This window comes from Argopecten irradians, chromosome 5, assembly GCF_041381155.1.
Source record: "Argopecten irradians isolate NY chromosome 5, Ai_NY, whole genome shotgun sequence".
In the NCBI taxonomy this organism is placed as follows: domain Eukaryota; kingdom Metazoa; phylum Mollusca; class Bivalvia; order Pectinida; family Pectinidae; genus Argopecten; species Argopecten irradians.
In genome coordinates this window covers 23320111-23340560 of record NC_091138.1, presented here as the reverse complement: position 1 = coordinate 23340560, position 20450 = coordinate 23320111, and the positions used below count along the sequence as shown (strand labels likewise).

Below are 20450 nucleotides of genomic sequence, written 5' to 3'. Positions count from 1 at the left end.
CGAATAAAATTTATCATACCAATCTGCTATAAGATTATATATATCCGCTTCAAGATCTTTCGACCATTTCCGTTGAAAATTTGGGAAGTCCAGGCCGTAAGTATCTACATCGTTTGAGTTCCCGCCACTCAGCTTCCGTAATGGTGACATTTACCCCAGGCGGTGGAAACACGTGTTCTCTTCTCTTTTGGTATAAAGGGAGGGCTTTCAAACAATAAACCGGAGGGAGCAGGAGAGGAGGAAGATGAGAAGGGCGATGAGACCAGTTGTCTAACACACCGCTTTCTGACCTCTTTACCATTTCCTTGGACATCATTGTTTTCCAGTGCAAACGTTGTTTAGAGTTGAATCTCAACATTCTATGTCCAAATAAGGGAGTTATTGCAGAGCGGAACATACTTCTTTGGCTGGCGTTCCTGTGAAGGGCTTTGCCTTTACCTTGGGCACTGTTCCGGTTGAGTGACGACACAACCCTCGGTCTTATAGCTGTTTCCATCTTCAGGAATGACGAGAAATGTTCAGTGCAAAACGATTATCTAAACTAAGATAAATATCACCAAAAATATGACAAAGCTGTCTGCTTTGAGCGATACAAAAGCCACGATTCCTTAAGGATTTCAAATTTCCAAAACATACGCTTGATTTCCGAGTGTTAGAAGATCAAACACAATTAAGAACGTCTGAATGAACTCCTGATAGAGAATCCTGACTTTTCGATGAAATTGAAAATACAAGACCCTGGCTTATAACTTACCAGTCTTAACACAGGTTCCTGATTCTGGAATAATTCAAATGATAGGCTTCTTATTTCGTACTAAAGTCCAACCGGAAGCTCATTTTTATACGTGATGTACAAACATATTAAACCCATATCTTGGCTTCAGTCTTCCTTATTCTGTTGATTAATGGAGGATCACAGAAACAAATGCTTCTCCGTCTAAGAAATTTGGATTATAATCTTGAGATGCGTGTAGATATTTAAAAAACAAATAAACAGTCACGTGACTGTAAGTGATGTGACAGTATTGCGTGAGCATCTTTGCCAGTCTAACAGTGTCCAATAGAGCCCGAAACTCTATCAAGGAGCGTTCGAATGAGATATGAAATATTCAAAAGGCAGACGGTTAGGCGGTTGGCGTGCAAGTGTGGATTTTCATTAGAACTAGAGATATAACTCCCAACTCACCTGTCAAGGTGGGGTTTTAAAGTAGAATTGTATTTCTGGTCTTCTTTCATCTTGGAAAATTATACACGGTGTTTAAAACCTATGTGGAAATATGTGTGTACATTATTGATAAGTAATTAGAATATACGTGGCAATTGTTTCTATATAAATACATTTTATATTGGAGGCTAAGAGAGAAGGTGTTCATTATCACCTACTATCTTAGGTAAACATTTCCCTAATTACTGGATTGCAGATTAATGTAATTTGTAATCTGTAGCTCACAGTTAAAAGGAGAAATTGTTATTCTTGAAAGCATTCAGAGGAATACAGATAAATCTATATTCGATTACCAATAAGTACTATTCAGTACCTTCCACTTAAAGGAAAACATTGTATTTTAAAAAACTCTTGTCAAAGAAAGATTTGATAAATCAGTCAAAACACCGCCTTGGTTTTGTACAGAACAGACTAGAGTAATAGTGTAGAAATACTGAATTACTTAATATGATGGGAGAAAACAGTCATGTCTACAAATAGCTTTTATTTACCATATTCTGTACGTACGGAGCTTTATTTAACTTATATGGTAATTAGAAAGCATTCAAAAACAATCATACTACATTACAATATTTTTCCACAATCAACAAAAATGTAATTTTGAGGATGATGGTGACAAAGGATGATGGCAGTATATTGAAATCATGCTGAATATGATGTTTGTGTCTATGGCTTGAGTGAGATAGCCATATCTCTGTATATGTAAAATCTTCAAAAACAAAATAAATATAAAAACAAAAAGTAAACCATTGCCAAAAATTGATTTAGTCGGATTATTTCAGTAAAATGATTATTACAGATAGCCGATATAGTAAAACAAAAATGAATACATATTGTGTTTTAAACAAATGTAAAAATATTCTTTTGAAATTAATTTGACCGAAGTTTCACATTGCGACTAACAACATATTCTATTACGACTGATTGATTTCGATGTACATGAGGCCTTCCATTAAACGCGGTTACGGTAGTAGCCCTTGATAAAATCACGACAGCAGATATTTCAAAAGGATCTAATCGACTTGGTTGATAATTTGGCGTAAAACAATAACATACCAAAATACGTTATGCTGGTACAATAATACAGGGGTGTTTTTAAGTCCAGTCTAATACACGAATTACGACATTAAGGAACAGCTAACCAATTGAAAAAAAACCTTTGAAACCTCCTCTGTGAGTAACAGATTGAACATCGGATGGAAATTTAGGCGACTATCACAAAGTGCTTTGAACTTTTGTGAATAGTGCCTAAATATTAACATCAATTATCAGTTAACTATATGTGTAATTTGATATGTGTTAGGCTTGATTATATTTATTCTATGTATATCCTTTTTGACATTTATGATAAAAACTCGGTGTGTGATAATTGTCTATTATCTTCTGGTAATTCGCTTCTCATACCTTTCATTGAAGATTGCATTTTCCATTATATTACGTTACCGGATATTTGTGACACGGACCACGGCTAATTAATATCCCAATGAGCGATATCTGTCAATCATAATTCTATAACATTATTGTATGTACATTGTACACGTATTTAAGCGTAATACATATTATTTGTAAATCAGTCCTAGACTTTGTACGGAACATATCGGGTACATTCTGGACACTCCGGAATAGCCCTCCCTCAAGTCAAAGTTGTCATTACTAGATTTCAATGATAAACTTCCAGATTTCATCATTTCAACTTGACAAAAAGTGCGGAAGTTTCCGTGTGTTACGACAACTGATTGGCCAATATATGACAAACTTATAAAATAGATATGAAGCCTCAATGATTCATAGAAAAGGGCGACAATAATTTGGTTTGTCTTAATGCCTTGTATAACTGAATAGCAGACCATAGACATTTCTGAATGTTTATTGCGAATACGATTAATGTCAAAATGGCTGCCCATAGAAAATTTGCGCGGAAGTAAATCCTCCATTTCAAATGTGCCATATCACACAGTACGCTTTAATTCTAAGTCATGATTAATCTGAATTCAAACGCTCTTCGCTAAGCACTAACATTATGACCTATTTAAAAGACATGGTCTATGCAAAAACTATCGTCTATGTAAAGACTATGAAAACAATTAGTTGGGTAGTCTGTAAAGTATCTATTTTTAGGCGAAAAGTATTACTTTTGTTTACACCAAGGGAAACAAGTGATATCGATGTTAAATCCATGATGTTAGTCCCTGAAACCTTAAGAGTATGAATATAACAATGCAATAGGTTTCTTTAACGATAACCATAAATTAAATACTCTCGCATTACCTAATCTATCGCCCATAGTCAGTCGTAAGATGAAAGGTGTCAATTAAATTTGTGTACACTAAAGGAAATAAGCGTTAACGATGGAGAATTCATAATTGATTGTAGTAATTCTTTAAACTAGACAAGCATCATACACTCGTATTATCTGAACAATCGTCCAATAATCGCCTGCTGCACGACGCAAGTCTATTTTACCTTGTGTGATCCTAAACAGAATATCGGTTCAAACAAGCTTTCTGCCATGCAAGTCAGATGCGGCTTTCCATATGTGTATTCTCATGATATGTCCAGGGTTCCCTTCTGTGACTGTTTTTGGTCTCAGATTGCTTAGTCCTTATATTTCCATTCAACAATTGCTTATTTGTGATTCTCTCGTTGAATTGTGTATATCAAGATGTATCACCATTGTCATGTCAAACTAAGATGTGGTAGTCAGCCGAAAATGTACCCATCAGTTGTTGATACCAACTAGTGACACTGGAATTGCTGTTATTAGTGATAAGTATAACTAAAGGTTGTGACTGTTATATCGAGAAACAAGCTAACCTGGTTGTCAGAAATAGCCAAAATGTTATGTATAAGAGATAAACATTTACAAATATACGGTAGTTTGATCATTTTGCTGTTATGACTCTTCATAAAAGTCCATGTTCTTTGCATATACCAAAGTCCACTTTTCAATTTGAGAAATAAATTACATTTTCATACTAAACAGTAAATTTGAAATTGTTTTTCACTTAAGAATATTGTATTGTCTAATTGATGGGTGATCGGGTGGTGTAGTGGTTAAGCCGCTCGCATTTCACCTAGCCGGCCGGGTTCGATCCCCAGTTGTATAACTTGTTTTACACTCGATGTAAAATAATTGAAGTTTATTTATTTTCTGATGTTACAGAAAATCGTAATTGGGCAACAGGCAACATGCCTATACACACCCTCTCCTTAAATATTGATAGTACATTAACATCAATATACAGGTATATATAAATATCAATTAATGTCGATTGCTATTTTATCAAATGATGATGATATCCTAAAACATCAAGCTAGACATTGATAAATATCATAACATACAAAAGTCTCCTAGCTATATAATTACAAATAGAAATATTTTTAACAAGATATTCAAAATAGTTCAACGAAATCTATTGGTATCCCTGACAAAGCACTGATATACTGATACAAAAACTTCGACTTATAGTTGAATTGTGTGTCAAGTCCCTTAAAGCATCATCCTATCTCTATACAACAAAGATAACCTTTAAACATTTACATATGAATTCGATCACTAGATAAATGATATACATTACCTTCCAACGGTTGGCTTCCAAGTGCTGATCTCTGTCCCCTCACACCCAGCAGGCCTCCATTGGGTGTGGACGACGGAAGAGGACAGTACCTTGATGTCAACTGTCGGAGCAGAGTTACTGATCACTACTGTGGACCCCCTGACAGGGAGTGTTCAGAGATAAGGGTAAAAATATTGAAAGAAGGATGGACTCGGCTGATTGGCAATGCCAAATACCATCAAAGGCAATGTGTATTATGTAGGTCAACAATCCATGCAAATCGGTTATAAGCTATGCTATCTTGATTGATTTAGATGTGTTGATGCAATTCTCTGTTGAAATTAAAGCTGCATTTAAAATATATACATTTGTATAAAAAATAGTTGTACAATGAGTGTTCTATTATATGAATTCGTGTTTATTATGATATCTTCTCTCAGTTTATATAAATGCATTATAAGTTATATATTTGTTTAATTAGGAATTCACTTGAATATGTTTTATGTTATGGATATATAACATAAAAATTAGAATTATGATGACAAGTACACTCTAAATTTTGAATGAAGCGTAAAAGATGGATTTTGTGCAAGGATTAAAGTATATTTTCTAAAAAAATACATGAAAGAGATGCCTCGTAAAACGTGTTTATATGGATTGATATTCAAAAATCCGATCTAGACAAATATTCCAAAATACTAGAACTGTTACAGTAACATTTCCATATAATCCATAGGTAAGCAACAAACCGATATCTATGGTAACCACACTGATAACATTTCCGACAGTATCTATGGTTACCACACTAATAACATTTCTGACGGTATCTATAGTAACTACACTGATAACATTTCTGACGGTATCTATGGTACCACACTGATAACATTTCTGACGGTATCTATGGTACTACACTGATAACATTTCTGACGGTATCTATAGTACCACACTGATAACATTTCTGACGGTATCTATAGTAACTACAATGATAACATTTCTGATGGTATCTATGGTAACCACACTGATAACATTTCTGACGGTATCTATAATAACTACACTGATAACATTTCTGACGGTATCTATGGTACCACCCTGATAACATTTCTGACGGTGTCTTTGGTAACCATACTGATAATATTTCTGACGGTATCTATAGTAACTACACTGATAACATTTCTGACGGTATCTATAGTAACTACACTGATAACATTTCTGACGGTATCTATGGTACCACCCTGATAACATTTCTGACGGTGTCTTTGGTAACCATACTGATAATATTTCTGACGGTATCTATAGTAACTACACTGATAACATTTCTGATGGTATCTATGGTAACCACACTGATAACATTTCTGACGGTGTCTATTGTAAGAACACTTATAACATTAATGACGGTTTCTATGGTAACCACACTTATATAATTCATGACGGTCTGTATGTATCAAACTTCTCTTAAAGCTATTTATTTCAGTATTTTCTGGAATAGTATCAAAATAAGTATTCCAGAGTGATGCCCCTTTAGCTATTCTTCGTTTGTGATTCTGATTTTCCTTGTAATATATAAATACATATGACGTGTTAATATATCTATAATGGACATTACATGACCTGTGAAAATCCTCTCATGGCGATAACGTATTCGGCGCATATTACGTCAACAACGACGGTGTTTTGTTTCTTTTTATTGTATATCATGAACAGAACATATCTATATTCATTAAATAATCTGCTAGACGAACATATATGTAATTTCATACAATTCGAGATTAGACAGGATCTCCAGTTACAATATTATGAGTTTGGCACGATAACAATACAGACACACAATCTGATAAAGGACTACATCAGATAAACGATAGGTTTGTTTGAAACGTAATTTATTGCATAACACATTCAACAATCAGTACAATATTTGGCAAGATAAACTGACACTGAGTGATAATTAGTTATACATCCGAACCATTAGCAGAGTATTCTTATACCTCAAATGCATCTACATTAACATCATTATGGTATACACACGAAGTTGTGATGATAAAACATAAATATCCAGCAATAAACACTAACATCTAGGTCAGCCACTGGCTCAAAACCAATTAGTTGACAACAAGGTTAACCAAATATGATTATTCAGTGATCACTTATTCACGTATATGGAATGTGTAGCGACAGACATTCTTTATCTCTATTACAAGCACTTTGAAGCAGTCTTATTTACGTACAAATGTTTATATCAACTTCGCCAGCCAAGGGTACAGTAGTCTACAATACCGAACCCTTGGTATATGTCGTGTAAAAAGTGAAGTTTCTGCACAGAGACACCTGCTGGATCCTTCGAGCAAAGTTGCGCCTCTTCCATTTCCGTAATAAGCAACCAATGAAAAAGCTCGTATCATTGTTGTATGGTTTGAAAAATGGCAACGCTCTTTGAAATGCACACGTTGTTTGCGACAGATTCAAAATGCCAAAGATAAACAAGTTTGTGAGTCATTTGTTTGTCAGTTCGAGTAATGGTTTTCAGTGTCAATTTTTTCAGGAGATCGCAGTTTGTATTTGCATAATTTGTTTAACTTTGACAAACATAAATCACGCACGTAATTACTTTCTCAATATGTTTGAAGAGCAACGTATACATGTATTTCATTTAGGGCCGGTCTAAAATTTAGGGGATAATTGACTAAATAAAAGATATGACTCCGCTAGGAGCTGTTGCTGACAGTCATGGTATGGTGTAATTTACAAATGTAGGTCACTGCTATCACTTCTATCACTTCTAAACAGTTTAGTTGACATCTAAAAATTGCGTTTTCATTGGTCGCCTGAACCTAGCCGCATCCAATGAGAATTTGAATTCGGGAACACGACATAAGCCAAGTTCGGTAATGTAGATTACTTTACCCTTGGCTAGCGAAGTTGTGTTTATATATGAGAGCTTATAAATTTAAAATAAGCGTATGCACATAAACTAATAAACATCAACTAATGGCAAAAGAAAGAATTGATGATAAATTAACAAAACCTTTTTCGTAGTTGGTTATTTTTTTTCATTAAAATACCGGTATGAAAAAATATGAAAATGAAACGCATAGTCAGACATGACACACGAAGAAATACATACTCGCTCACAACATATTGATTATAGTGTACACTCAATCTCTCATTAAACTTATCATTTCCGATCTAGAATAGCAACAGACGCAAGTGTACATACATGATGTACGTATGACGACATGTATACATTGTAAAAACTGCAACATTCATACACCCCAAGACTCCCATTCAAAATAACATTCATATTAATTCAACCTAAACAACTATTTATGGAGGGAAAATATAAACAATAACATAAACAAACACGCAATCATCACCATATGTATACCAGTATCAAACCACGAAAAAGTATATATTCGTTTCGTTTATTTATTTACATCCTATCAACAACCAGGATCACGTAAAGACGACCTCCCATGTATGCGGGGTATTGCGTGTATGAAGTGCGTGGTGCGTGTTTTAGTGACTACGGCATATTCGTGTTGTGTCTTATTGTATAATGGAACTCTTGCCTTTTTGAAGTGCTATATCAATGAAGAATGTCGCCGAAGACACCAAGCAACACACTCCACCCGGTCACATTATAATGACAGCGGGCGAACCAGTCGTCCCACTCCCAATTTGCTAAGCGCTAAGGAGGAAAAGAAACTACCAAGTTTATAGACTTTTGTGTGTCTCAGCCAGGGAACAGAACCCAGAACGTTCCTCACAGGGGCGAACGCTCCATCAAAGGCCAAAACTGAGGCGGTGTCAAGTTCACGTTAAGAAGTTAGGAAGAAGAGAAAAGATAAGATCTTATAAATAAGGTCACCTTTTACGATTATTCAATAAGGGCAGCAGGTACAATTCTAAAGCCCTTCCTGCAGGGCAGACAAAGTAAATATAAACTTATATACAAGCATTAGCTTCCCTAAAAGCTAAGTGGGCTACGCGAAAGCATAACCCTTTGATTGGAAAGAATATGGAAATTAAACAATGATATGACAATATTGCCTAGCAATTTTAATTGTTCTGGTGGAAGCCATTTTATATTTTATGAGTTTGTGTTAGTGCAAGTAGCCCGGTCTAGTAAAGACGAACAGTTTTAATCATACTTTTGTTACCAACAAAATAAAAAACGTTTTTATGCAGAGATTGCTAAGCTCAGAAAAACGCAAAGACAATATTTCATATCTTTCTGTGTTTTTTTCTGTGTTCCGTTTTCATTCCGCTTATAGTATGTAGTCATTCCGCATTCCGCTTTTTAGCATGTTCCGTGTTCCTTAAATTAATAGATCAACGCATTGGTTAAAATTTATTGTTACACGATGTGTTCAAAATAAGAAATACAAAAGTAATGTTTTAACATGGTACTAGTATACTTCTACAGATATATTTGTTCATCTGTACATGGCTCCAGATTTCATTGAAAATACTTTTACCATGAATGCTTGTTCTGCACTGAAATTTGAACGGATGCGAGCGCTGTGTGACCGTGATTTATCAGGAAGATAGCGTCCGAATCAAGACAGATTCAAAACTGTTTCCGTAATTCGTTTTAATATTACTTTAACAAACAATGCTTAACTTGTAACACATGGATCAGGCGTCTGATTCAAGCGTTCTTACTACATGACTATCCTGCAAGATGACGTGGATTGCTTATGAAACTAACTGCTAAGCCTCAAGCGGCGTAGCAATAACAGAGTAAAAGATCGTAATGTTACCTCGTAACTGGGATTAATGAGACCATTTGGTACAATTATAGTAAACCTACACGTTTTCTACTTCATCAGCGACACGTGCCTTTCAGATTTACATAAGACCCGGCTTCAGACTAAAGAATCACTATAAGCTACAAGGAATCACCACTTCTGATTGACAGTGAGGTTTTATGACTTCTATATGCTGGGTTTGAAGGATCTCGAAAGGAGGTAAAACCCGCGGCTCTGATGACGATTTTAACTTATTCCATGTCCTCGAGGTCGGAATGTCTTAAGTGTCTTTTTTCTCACATTATGTTATTTATTTGAACTAATTTGCTGGAAATTTTCTATTTTTATTTTAAGGCTTTTTAGGACACCATTTATAGGGACCTGATGGTGTATCATTGTGACGTTTGTGTAATACATATGCATATGTCTGTTGGCTGGGTTGGATTTTAAACATATTTTTATTGTCGTAAATTATTGACAACAGGGATTTGACACAACTTAGTAACGTCCTCTCCCGAATACATAATATGAATATATACATAATGGACAGCAATGAAGACAATACATATATATAATATTAATCAAAATTTTCTATTTTAAGAATGAAGAAGAAAAGGGAAATTTGGAGGAGTATAGGAGAGGAGAATAGTTATGTATTAACTTATAATTATTTGTAAACGTGATAATTGTGTACATAGTTATCTGACTGGCTGGGACACACCGATCGGTTACTTCCTTAAAACGTTGTCCATTATACACATTTCATAGAAAACATTGCACTGGAGATCCACTCGATGTCATTCCTTTCCTTAAAAATCGTTCAACTACACCAGCCAGCAGATACAACTGATTTATACTGTTGACATATGTATAACATGTAATCTATTAATTAACTAAGATAAGGGGTAGATATAGGAAATAGTGTAGGATGCTCATAATGTCAAAACCTGCCAGTTCTATCAATATAAATTTCGACTGCCTTTGCAATATTAAGGTTAGCATCATTTTCTAAATCTGCATCTCCTCTTAGTAATGTATCTAATGGCTGGGTAGCCCTAGGAAGGTGTGAAAGTTATACTACAACAGTCTCAGTATCTGCAAGGCCTGCAAAATATATAATAGATTCGCTTCTTCATTGGAAGAAAAAAAATTGTCTGACTTGTTTTCTCAGGTAATTCACGTTTTTAACACTGTAAGGTTTTAATCATTTTTGTTTTATATTATTTACACTTATTTTTTATTCGGTTAACATCAAAAGCACATGGCTACCAATTCGCATCAATTTAATATATATAGAGTTTATTCAATATTGACTTTGCATTTATTTTTGCATTATTTCATAGAGACATACATTGAGGTTAGACAGCGAGTGGTTGTTGGATATAGAATTTATTCCTCACGAGTGAGTTATTTTTCAAAAGTTACAAAAGACGCGAGCTTTAACGAATGTGGAATAAAGGAGGAGTTCCAATTTGAGCATTCTGGTGCCATTAACGATAAGCATTATTTTTTGTTTACAGATAACCGGGGTTTAGGACATCGCGATATGACATATGATTAATGCCAGGTCGGAGTCCCTTGTGAGTGATGGGGGAGTTTTCTGTTTTGTCCCGTTTTTCATTAATAATATTGCATTTATATGTTGAAAATAAAACATTTTGGAAAATAATACTAAGTGTCAAAATATAGGTCACAGAGACCTTATTTTGTAAAATGTCAATTATGTAATAATTAAATTCATTTGGTGCCATAATTTACCAGAAAAAAATGTTATATATCATATTAGATTGCATTTAGCAATAAATTTGCATATTATCAACTTTGGCAAAGAACATTGCGGATGGGATGGGATTGGGGAGGGGGAGTAGGTGTTTTTTATAATTTAAAAAAAAAACACTTTTAAACACAAATAAATAAATTGTTATGTTCAGAATGAAGATAAACTGGCTCAAATAAGACTATTTTTCTGTCATAAATGGCATTTGAGAGAATGTTATTATATATAATACAATGCACATTTAAAAAATTACAAAATCATTATTGCATTTCAAGTAATGCAAGTATATGACCCTCTGAACATAAGAAGAAAACATTTATTGGTGTTTTAAAATTAAAAAAAAAAATCCCCCTAACCCTTTCTTCATTCTCCCCCTCCTCAAGCCTTACTCATTCATTATATACTTTGCCAAACTTCCTAATATGCAAATATATAGCTCAATACAATTTTATATAACTTTTATTCTGTTGTATTTTGGCACCAGATGAATTTTATTCTTGAATATTTGACATTTAACAAAATTAGGTCACTGTGACCTACTTTTTGACACCAAGTTATATTTTCCAAAATGTTTTGCTGTCAACATATAAATGCATTATAATTCATGGAAAATCATTTCAAAATATCATTTGGCTTCAAAACATTTGGACAAAATAAAAAATTGCTCCTCCTGTTTAACCTTCTATAAATCACCAGGGACTCCGACCTGACATTAATCATATGTAATATCATGCTGTCCTAAACTCCGAGTATCTGTAAACAAAAAATAATGCTTATCGGTCATGACCACCAGAAAGCCCAAATTGACACTCCTCCTTTCATATTCATCAACCACAAGCCGTGTGAACTGTTTCTACGACAATTTTATCCACATTTAGCTGATAGAACTAGCAAACGAGTATTTGACGAAATACCAAATAGGGTATAAGGATATTTACATTAGCAAAATGTTCTAATCACTATTCAAAAGTCATAATTTAGTAAAGAATTCATTGATATCGAATTCGCCTTATTAGGAATATTTTGCATATAATATTATACTTTTTATTTTTGTATGTGATAGAATATTACTCATTTAACGTCTTTTAAAATTTAATTTTTCCTAGTTGTTTCAAAAATACAATATTTATTGTCGGGCTATATAAAAATATGCGCACGGGACGGTACCGGCAAATAATCATTAGATCATTGGAATTAAGTTCAAGTCCGTTTCATACTCGTTAAATTTACCAAACTCATCAGTAACGGTTTCTTCCCTCTAAACGCGTTACACTGATTATTAACATTTCAGGCCTCAGGATCATGAAACAAACCAATCGAAAACTGTCTTAATTTTGAACTTAGCCAATAAATGGTGACGTTACAAAGTCTAATAAACTTTCATGATCCTAGAACCTGGTCGATTTGATATCACGCATAAAAATGTCACGTGCATTTTTTTTGACACAACGACGATTGACCATCACACATCTGCTTTGGATGTGCGGTTTGGGCGTCGAGTTGCTATTACAAGATATTAAGTCACTCGATTATTGACGACGTTGACAAATGATAATGTTGCGCTGATGAAAAAGTAGTTTGGTCAATGTTCACCATGTCAGCCAATCATAATGCTTACAGAATTTTGGTAGAAACAAACCAATTTGAATACCCACGTACTGTTGTACAAAATGCTAAATAATGATAGTAAAACTACTAAACCACAAACTATTGATTTACTGAAAAACTTCATGTTTTGTGATAACCTTCGTTTAGTGCTTGTATTGAAATAAAAAAGCGCTAGTTCATTCCCTGTTGATCTTTTATATATCCATTACAGTGATTGTGTAAAGTCATTGCGCTAACCCATTCGAGACTTTCTTTGCGCTAAAATTTGCTTGCGTCAAAAAAGTACGTTTAAAGTACATCTTATCCAGAGCGGTACTTTGTTTGCCCACCATGATATTGACACAATATCAAATCTGTTACTTACCCTGACGTAAGATATAATAGTCCCACTATAGTCCCCACAATGCCAGTTACATATATTGCAGTTAAATAAACCATGTCTAAAACGTCCACAACCTTTTTCCAAGTAACGGTACTACTGGGTGAGGAGGTCTCTTCATTTTGCACATTGATGTCTTCGTCTGGTTTCACTCTTCCTCTTCTAGAGCAAGACAGCATCTTCACGAGCTTCACCAGCCATGCTGGAACTGGGACGCTCTCGTCTCTATGAAACATTCGCAGTTGGAAACAGTTTATAACAGCAATGAATCCACTGAAGACCAGCGCTCCGAAGGTCACGAATGACAGCACGGCCATTGGACTGGACGTCTGTGGTAGAGCAGAGTTGATGACCATCATAAATACTGTGTAAGATAGCAGCATAGTTAGTGTATATCCCGACCGCTCTCCACAATCACAGGGAAGAATAAAGACAAGTGGGTTAAGGAAGCCGAGGAAATACAATGGTACCACTGTGTTTACTAAGTGGTACAGGGGGAGCCTCTCCATTTTAATGGTGATGACGATGACGGAGTAGTCTCCCTTAATGCCCGAACTTATACTAGTTTCGAGCACAGTCCACTCACCATTCATTTCATAGTAGGTCATGTCAAGTTGAGAGACGCTTGCTGTGATCACGGTGTCAGTAAACGTGTACATCCAAGGAAGAAGTTCAAGGGAGCATGTCTGAACGTCAAACGGAAACTTAGCCACATCTGGCGAACATTTCACCTTTAATATCCCACCGGGATACATGTGCACCTCTCCACTATAAATTACAGTCACTTTGAAATTCCCGCCACCTATTGCCTCAAATGTATCAGCAGCTTTCACATTATACAGTTCCGGTGTCCAGATTTGCTTCTGAGGGATGACAATGACCCCCTTATAACTATGATTGACAAGGTCCCAGGCTAAAGCCTCATCTTCCCATTGTAATCCTAAGATGATAACGATTTCTAGAATACCAGATACTTCGTCAAAGTCATTGATGGACAATAGGAATGCCTGGGCATATATATGCAGCGGAGTGCCTGCAGTGGTATAAGGGTGCACCTCCTTTGTATAGCCTGTCATAATAGCGTTATAGATATCCTTCTGGACAGTCGAAACGGTCAAATCTGCCACTTGAAAATATGTTAGTAACAAAACGGTTGTATAAATTTTAGAATCCATTTTTGATCAGAAAATCCTTTATACTTGGGAACGTTTTGTGTGTACAATGCTTGGGTAGAGACTAAGTTTAACCGATTTCATTAACTAATGAACATATTAAATGTATAAGCCTCATTCGCCTGTTGTCACCTCGGAGATATGAATCTGGTATCTGTACCATCTTTAAGGCGGTATTGTGCACTTTAAATCAGATGTACACAGTCCACCTATCAAGGAATAGATTTGTTAAACACATGATATATTCTCTTTAGTAACAAAGGGACCTAATTATTTACAGTCCATTAAAATAACAAACGTTTGTTTATATATTATTTTGGTATGATTTCAAATGAAGTAAATCCCATAACACGGCTTAAATTTAATACACATATGTACAACAAGTCGTGTGTATTTTATGTCGAAATCACCGTGTGCATTTTGTTGCTTTTAAGAATTTATTTAGATATATAATGTGTCATAACATTAAATATTGCACCTATATTATTATAAAAGTTGCTGGTTCACATAAACATTAGTGAAAAAAATGTGTCATCATATCAGATGGACGGCCTCCCAATATATGCAAAATGCTGCGTGAGTGAAGTGTGTGTATGGTTTGGGATATTGTAGTATGTTCGCGTTGTCTCTTTGAAAAGTTTAGTTTGTGCCCTTATTATAAACGTGTATGTTGATTATATATTAAAACTACAGCTTCATATCACGAAATCTAGATTTGAGACACTATTGTTTGTGTCAAAACAGTTTTCTTTTCTACCTTTAGAATACATTTACATTAGCAATTAGAAAGCTTTCAATTTAGAAATAGTTTGAAATCCTTCTTTCATGACCGAGACAAAAGTAAATTTTCAATATAGTCATATACGCCGTAATTTTCATACTCACGAATCAAGCTTTTGATATTGTGTTCACCACCAAACAAATAACAACAGTTTGAGAATTACAATACTTACAATGCATTGGTTTTAATTGTACATATACAAATAAGAACAGAAATGATTTTTGCCATTTCCAGTGCAGTAAAGCCAAGTTGTTCTCACAGTGAGGTGGAACTATAATTTAACTAATTACACTATAATGTAACGAATAAAACTATAATGTAACGAATTAAACTATAATGTAACTAAATTAAACTATAATGTAACTAAATTAAACTATAATGTAACTAAGTTAAACTATAATGTAACTAATTAAACTAATATTTAAGAAATTTAAAAGCATGAAAAGTATGGATGGATGTATGTTGAATGAATCTCCTTCTGTGTGAAGACACTTAATGTTATGTAATAAACTATGAATTTTGAAAACAAAATGATTTTGAGCCTTAAAAGGTGTAAATATCGCACTGGCAAAATACATGTAATCTATAAAAAAAACAGTGTGTAAAACTCCATAGGTCATAAGTATAAGGGGTTTCATTTTCATAAAACGATCACTGGTCAAGTTACATTGTAACAACATCTTTAGATCATAACTAAGAGTTTCATTGGTAAAGGGTAAATAGCACAATGTTTTCAGCATCACATACAGGTTGAATTGTCATAAAGTTATAATTAAATGTCATATACCATGCAGAGAAAAGTCAAATATCGCTCATTGGAAATGTTCTTCATAACGCTGCATGCAGTATGGATACTACATAATAAACACAACTTACCGATCTATACATTTTGATTTGTTATATTTCGTTATAAAAAAGAGTTTCAGCGAACTAAGTGTCATTTTTAGCATTCTAACCAAGGTACCAATGCTTGTTTTAAGTTGATTATCCTTCTAAGAGGTGTTAATTACTCGTTGTTATGGATAAGAGGGCTTTGTCAGATCAACATAATAATATCATCATAGATAAACATCGAGTCTATCATTGAGCATTATGCTCAAATCACGACGTTATAAGTCATTATTTGACTGTCATTACAACAACGGAAGTGTCAGGTATCTATCAGATCATTACGACTGACAAATGTCTTTTGGTATTTTGTAATGCACGGGAGTTCAATAAGTAGATCTTATATATTATGTATACATTAATGCTGTAAGACCGTAGTGTACATATGAGCTAGCTGCTCCTTATTCCACAGCGAGGTCCATTAATCATTGTATTCTGCTGCTTACGAGGTCGGCAGACCCTGATACACTGACACCTACATACTGGCGCTTTGTTTTTTAATTAGTTTGCACATGAGCGAATATTAATTAACACCGTGTGTAATCCAATTACAGCCAAACAGTTGTAGACCAGAATGACTTGTCGTGATAGATTTGAGCGATAATCTGAGTTTTAGGCTCGTCACTGACCATGTGAGGTCACATGAGAGATATATGTGAACCCCCTGAAGAGGAATGCCGTTGTATACGTCATAGCAGGTGACAAAGTCAGCACGTTCTAGAGTACCCAATCACCCGAGCACATTGATGATATTCAACGGCAGATATCCCTCAGATCCTACAATATGCTTTATTTCTAAATATTTTCAATGGTTGTGTACCGCTATCATTACATAAACGATACACAATGCCGATTTGATCGAATGATTATTTTAATATGATTCATTTTTATCTTAATAAAAACCTTTTGATCTCATCTGCATTCTTTTTGCAAAGAATATAAATAAGAACTAAATAACATTGCTAGATGTAAAAAAAAAAATTGGTGGTTTTTCTCCGGGTTCTCCGGCCTTCAGCCACAAACCTGGCACGTCCTTACATGACCCTGGCTGTTAATAGGACGGTAAACTAATAAAACCAAAACTTTTGTACAGGTAACCCTACCAAAACAAACGTTTACAGAAAACAAGCATCCGACAGAATGAGAAAATGGGAGATAACTCGTGTTATAGTACTGCTATCTACTAAGTATTGTTTTAATACTTTACTGTGTATAAACGTAAAATTTTTGTTCCGTAAAAATATTGTTTTCATTGTTGCTTTTGAACCTCGTGTTTTATACAATACGTATCAATTTTTTTCAAGACTTATATCTAATACATCTACCTGAGAAATAACATGTAAACAGCTACAAATCACGGATAATCATTGTTAAAAAGTATACAACAGATAGCATTGACAAAATATGAAGTAAACAAAAAAGGATATTTTTCAACATAAAAGTAGTTTTATGTTAATGTTCTTTTTTGCTACTCAATTAATTAACTTTTATACATAATGTTTCAATGACCAGTACTTTTTCACTTCCATCAGACAAAGTAAAATTTTGTATGATGAGGGTGAGACTATGCATCTCACACTAGTCATCGACAATATCGCTTATCTACATGTAATTGATTGTATAACATGAACCGTTACATTTTCAACACGATAATAGCTTATCTGATAACTACATTTGGTACATGTTTATACCAGGCAATACCAAAATAGCAATATTAACAGAAAAATACTGCAAAACAGTTAAAAAACCCTAAACTTTTGAGTACTTTCAAATACAAAACAGCAAAGACATAAAAATGTTATATCCTTAATGTGAACTTAACATTCCACCAGTAAGATAAGCCGTACATCGTACCGAAAGATAGATTATACCTTTGATTTGTTTGTTTTTTATCATTCCAATTGTTAATTATTTTATTTATTATTATTTTCTTAATTCAACGGTATTTAATCTTGTGTCCACTCTTAACCGTTTTTTTTTTTTTTTTTTTTTTTTTTTTTTTTTGTAAATTGAGCTTCTTAGACTTTTCAATGTTTTTGTCTTTTATGCTTATCTTTTACTCACTGGAATAAATGTAATACAATAAGAGGTGTATATTTAAAAAAAAGTCATAAAACAATTCATGTTTTCTAAGAAATCATTGCGTTATTGCATCAACCAGACAGAAGTGACGTTAAAACGGCCGATTTACAACTTTAAGTCAATTAGAAGGTTCGTTATGATTAAAACTAATAATTGTCTCAAAAAGAGTGATTTGTGAACGGTTTTAGAAAACAAATAAGAAATTGGATTTATACATTATGACATTTCAATGATTTTAGTTATGTAAAATTTGTGAACGTTTAAAAAAACAAATAACAAATTGGAGTTTAAAAAAATATTAGAATATTTAAAAGTTCCAGATAAAAGAATTACGGCATAGCTGTTTATTTTAAGTTTATATGAGTGAATTATTTCTCAATATTTCGCAGATCAATTTTTCGAGATCACGGCAATGGCCCGCGACATCGCAAAAATGTCATCACCACGGTAATGGAGAAAGATCATTTTCAGTGAAATGGATGTATTGTCAAACTGATTACAGAAATGGTACCAGAAAACTAGCGTTATGGAAAGTATATTTACCATTACATAATCTTTAGCACAACACACTGAAATCGAACATATCCTACATAGATGACAGGTACACTGTGGCACTAACAGTCCCAATAGTAAACGTAACGTAGATCAACTTCATGTAAAACATATCTAGTACATTTACGACTGTCTTCCATGTAATCACAGCACCACCTTTGTCCGCTCTGGGAACAGAATCGTTCTCCATGGCTTCTGTGATGTCTGGTTTGACCTTTCTCCGACCGGAACAGGAGAGAATAGTTACCAGTCTCACAAGCCACGGATGCACCGGAACATCGTCATCTCGATGATACATACGGAGTTGGAAAGAGTTCAAAACTGTAATGAATCCACTAAAGACCAGCGCTCCGAAGGTCACGAATGACAGCACGGCCATTGGACTGGACGTCTGTGGTAGAGCAGAGTTGATGACCATCATAAATACTGTGTAAGATAGCAGCATAGTTAGTGTATATCCCGACCGCTCTCCACAATCACAGGGAAGGATAAAGACAAGTGGGTTAAGGAAGCCGAGGAAATACACAGGAATTAATGTGTTCATAATATGGTAAAGTGGAAGTCGTGATAACGTTAGACTGATGATCACGAAAGGATATCCCGTTTTTAATACGGTTTTGATTTCGGTTTTCTCAACAGTCCATTCGCCGTTTAACTCGTAGTAGGTGTAGTCGAGTTCAGTTGCCACTGCAGTGAAGTTAATATCGTTACTCATGTACATCCAGGGAAGAACTTCCAATGAGCAGACCTGGACGTCAAAAGGGAATTTGGCGACATCAGGTGAACATTTAATCTTCATTATACCGCCAGGTAACATCCTGACGTCACCGTTATACATGATGTTCACCTTAAAGTTTCCGCCGCCGATAGGGACAAACGTGTTTGCAGATTTGACGTTGAAGAGATCCGGAGCCCATACTTTTGATTGCGGAATGATTATATGGGTAACATTGTCGTAGCTAGCTAAATCCCAAACCAAAGCTTCGTCTGTCCATTTCAATCCAAGGACAATAACGGTTTCCAGAGTACCTGCTACCTCATCAAAGTCGTTTATGGCCAAAAGATAGCCCATGATTTCAATATTAAGCACATAGTTGGTGGTGGACACTGGCCGGACCTCTTTTGTATAACCAGATATGATAGCATTGTAAATATCCTTTTTGGTCGTAGAAACAGCGAAATCTGCAACTTCAAGGCTAGAAAGTAATAAAATAAGTAAGCAATGTTTGCTAGCCATTTCTGATCGGCAGATTCTTGTTATCCGCGTTAACATTAAAGCTTGCACTATCTTTCGTGTAGACGTGACGCTACATATATTGCTTGTTTGAGAGATTTAATTAAATGTATTCAAACAGATAAGAATCGATAGATATCAGTATGATCGTTGTAGTTGTTTTATATATTCCAATGCAGGTGTACGCTTCAATAAATCAATGATTACGACGGACAGTCTCATTATAAGTGTGACTGATGTTGTTAAGTATGACTTGTAAGCTTTATCAAACTTTAAGATATATTAAGTTTTTATTAAGGCGATGCATTTTTAGACATCATAGAATCGAATTAAACTCGAAATTAAATTGCTTTTACCGCATCAATTTTTTTTAATACTACAAATTTTGGAGAAATTGCGTAGCTGGCTCTAGTATTGCATTAACCTTTCCTTTTAGGTAAAGCAATAAAT

General features: G+C 34.5%; 2 protein-coding genes across 2 annotated transcripts; both read right to left on the bottom strand.

Moving 5' to 3' along the window:
* Positions 1-11279: 11279 nt before the first annotated feature.
* Positions 11280-14539, bottom strand: LOC138323273 (neuronal acetylcholine receptor subunit alpha-6-like). The gene has a single exon (XM_069267742.1). The coding sequence runs from the start codon at positions 14464-14466 to the stop codon at positions 13273-13275; it is 1194 nt and encodes a 397-aa protein (XP_069123843.1). The 5' UTR covers positions 14467-14539; the 3' UTR covers positions 11280-13272.
* Positions 14540-18462: 3923 nt separating this feature from the next.
* On the bottom strand, positions 18463-20103 carry LOC138323272 (neuronal acetylcholine receptor subunit alpha-7-like). Its single transcript, XM_069267741.1, has one exon. It carries the CDS (start codon positions 20037-20039, stop codon positions 18801-18803), a length of 1239 nt encoding a protein of 412 aa, XP_069123842.1. The 5' UTR covers positions 20040-20103; the 3' UTR covers positions 18463-18800.
* Between the last annotated feature and the right edge of the window lie 347 nt (positions 20104-20450).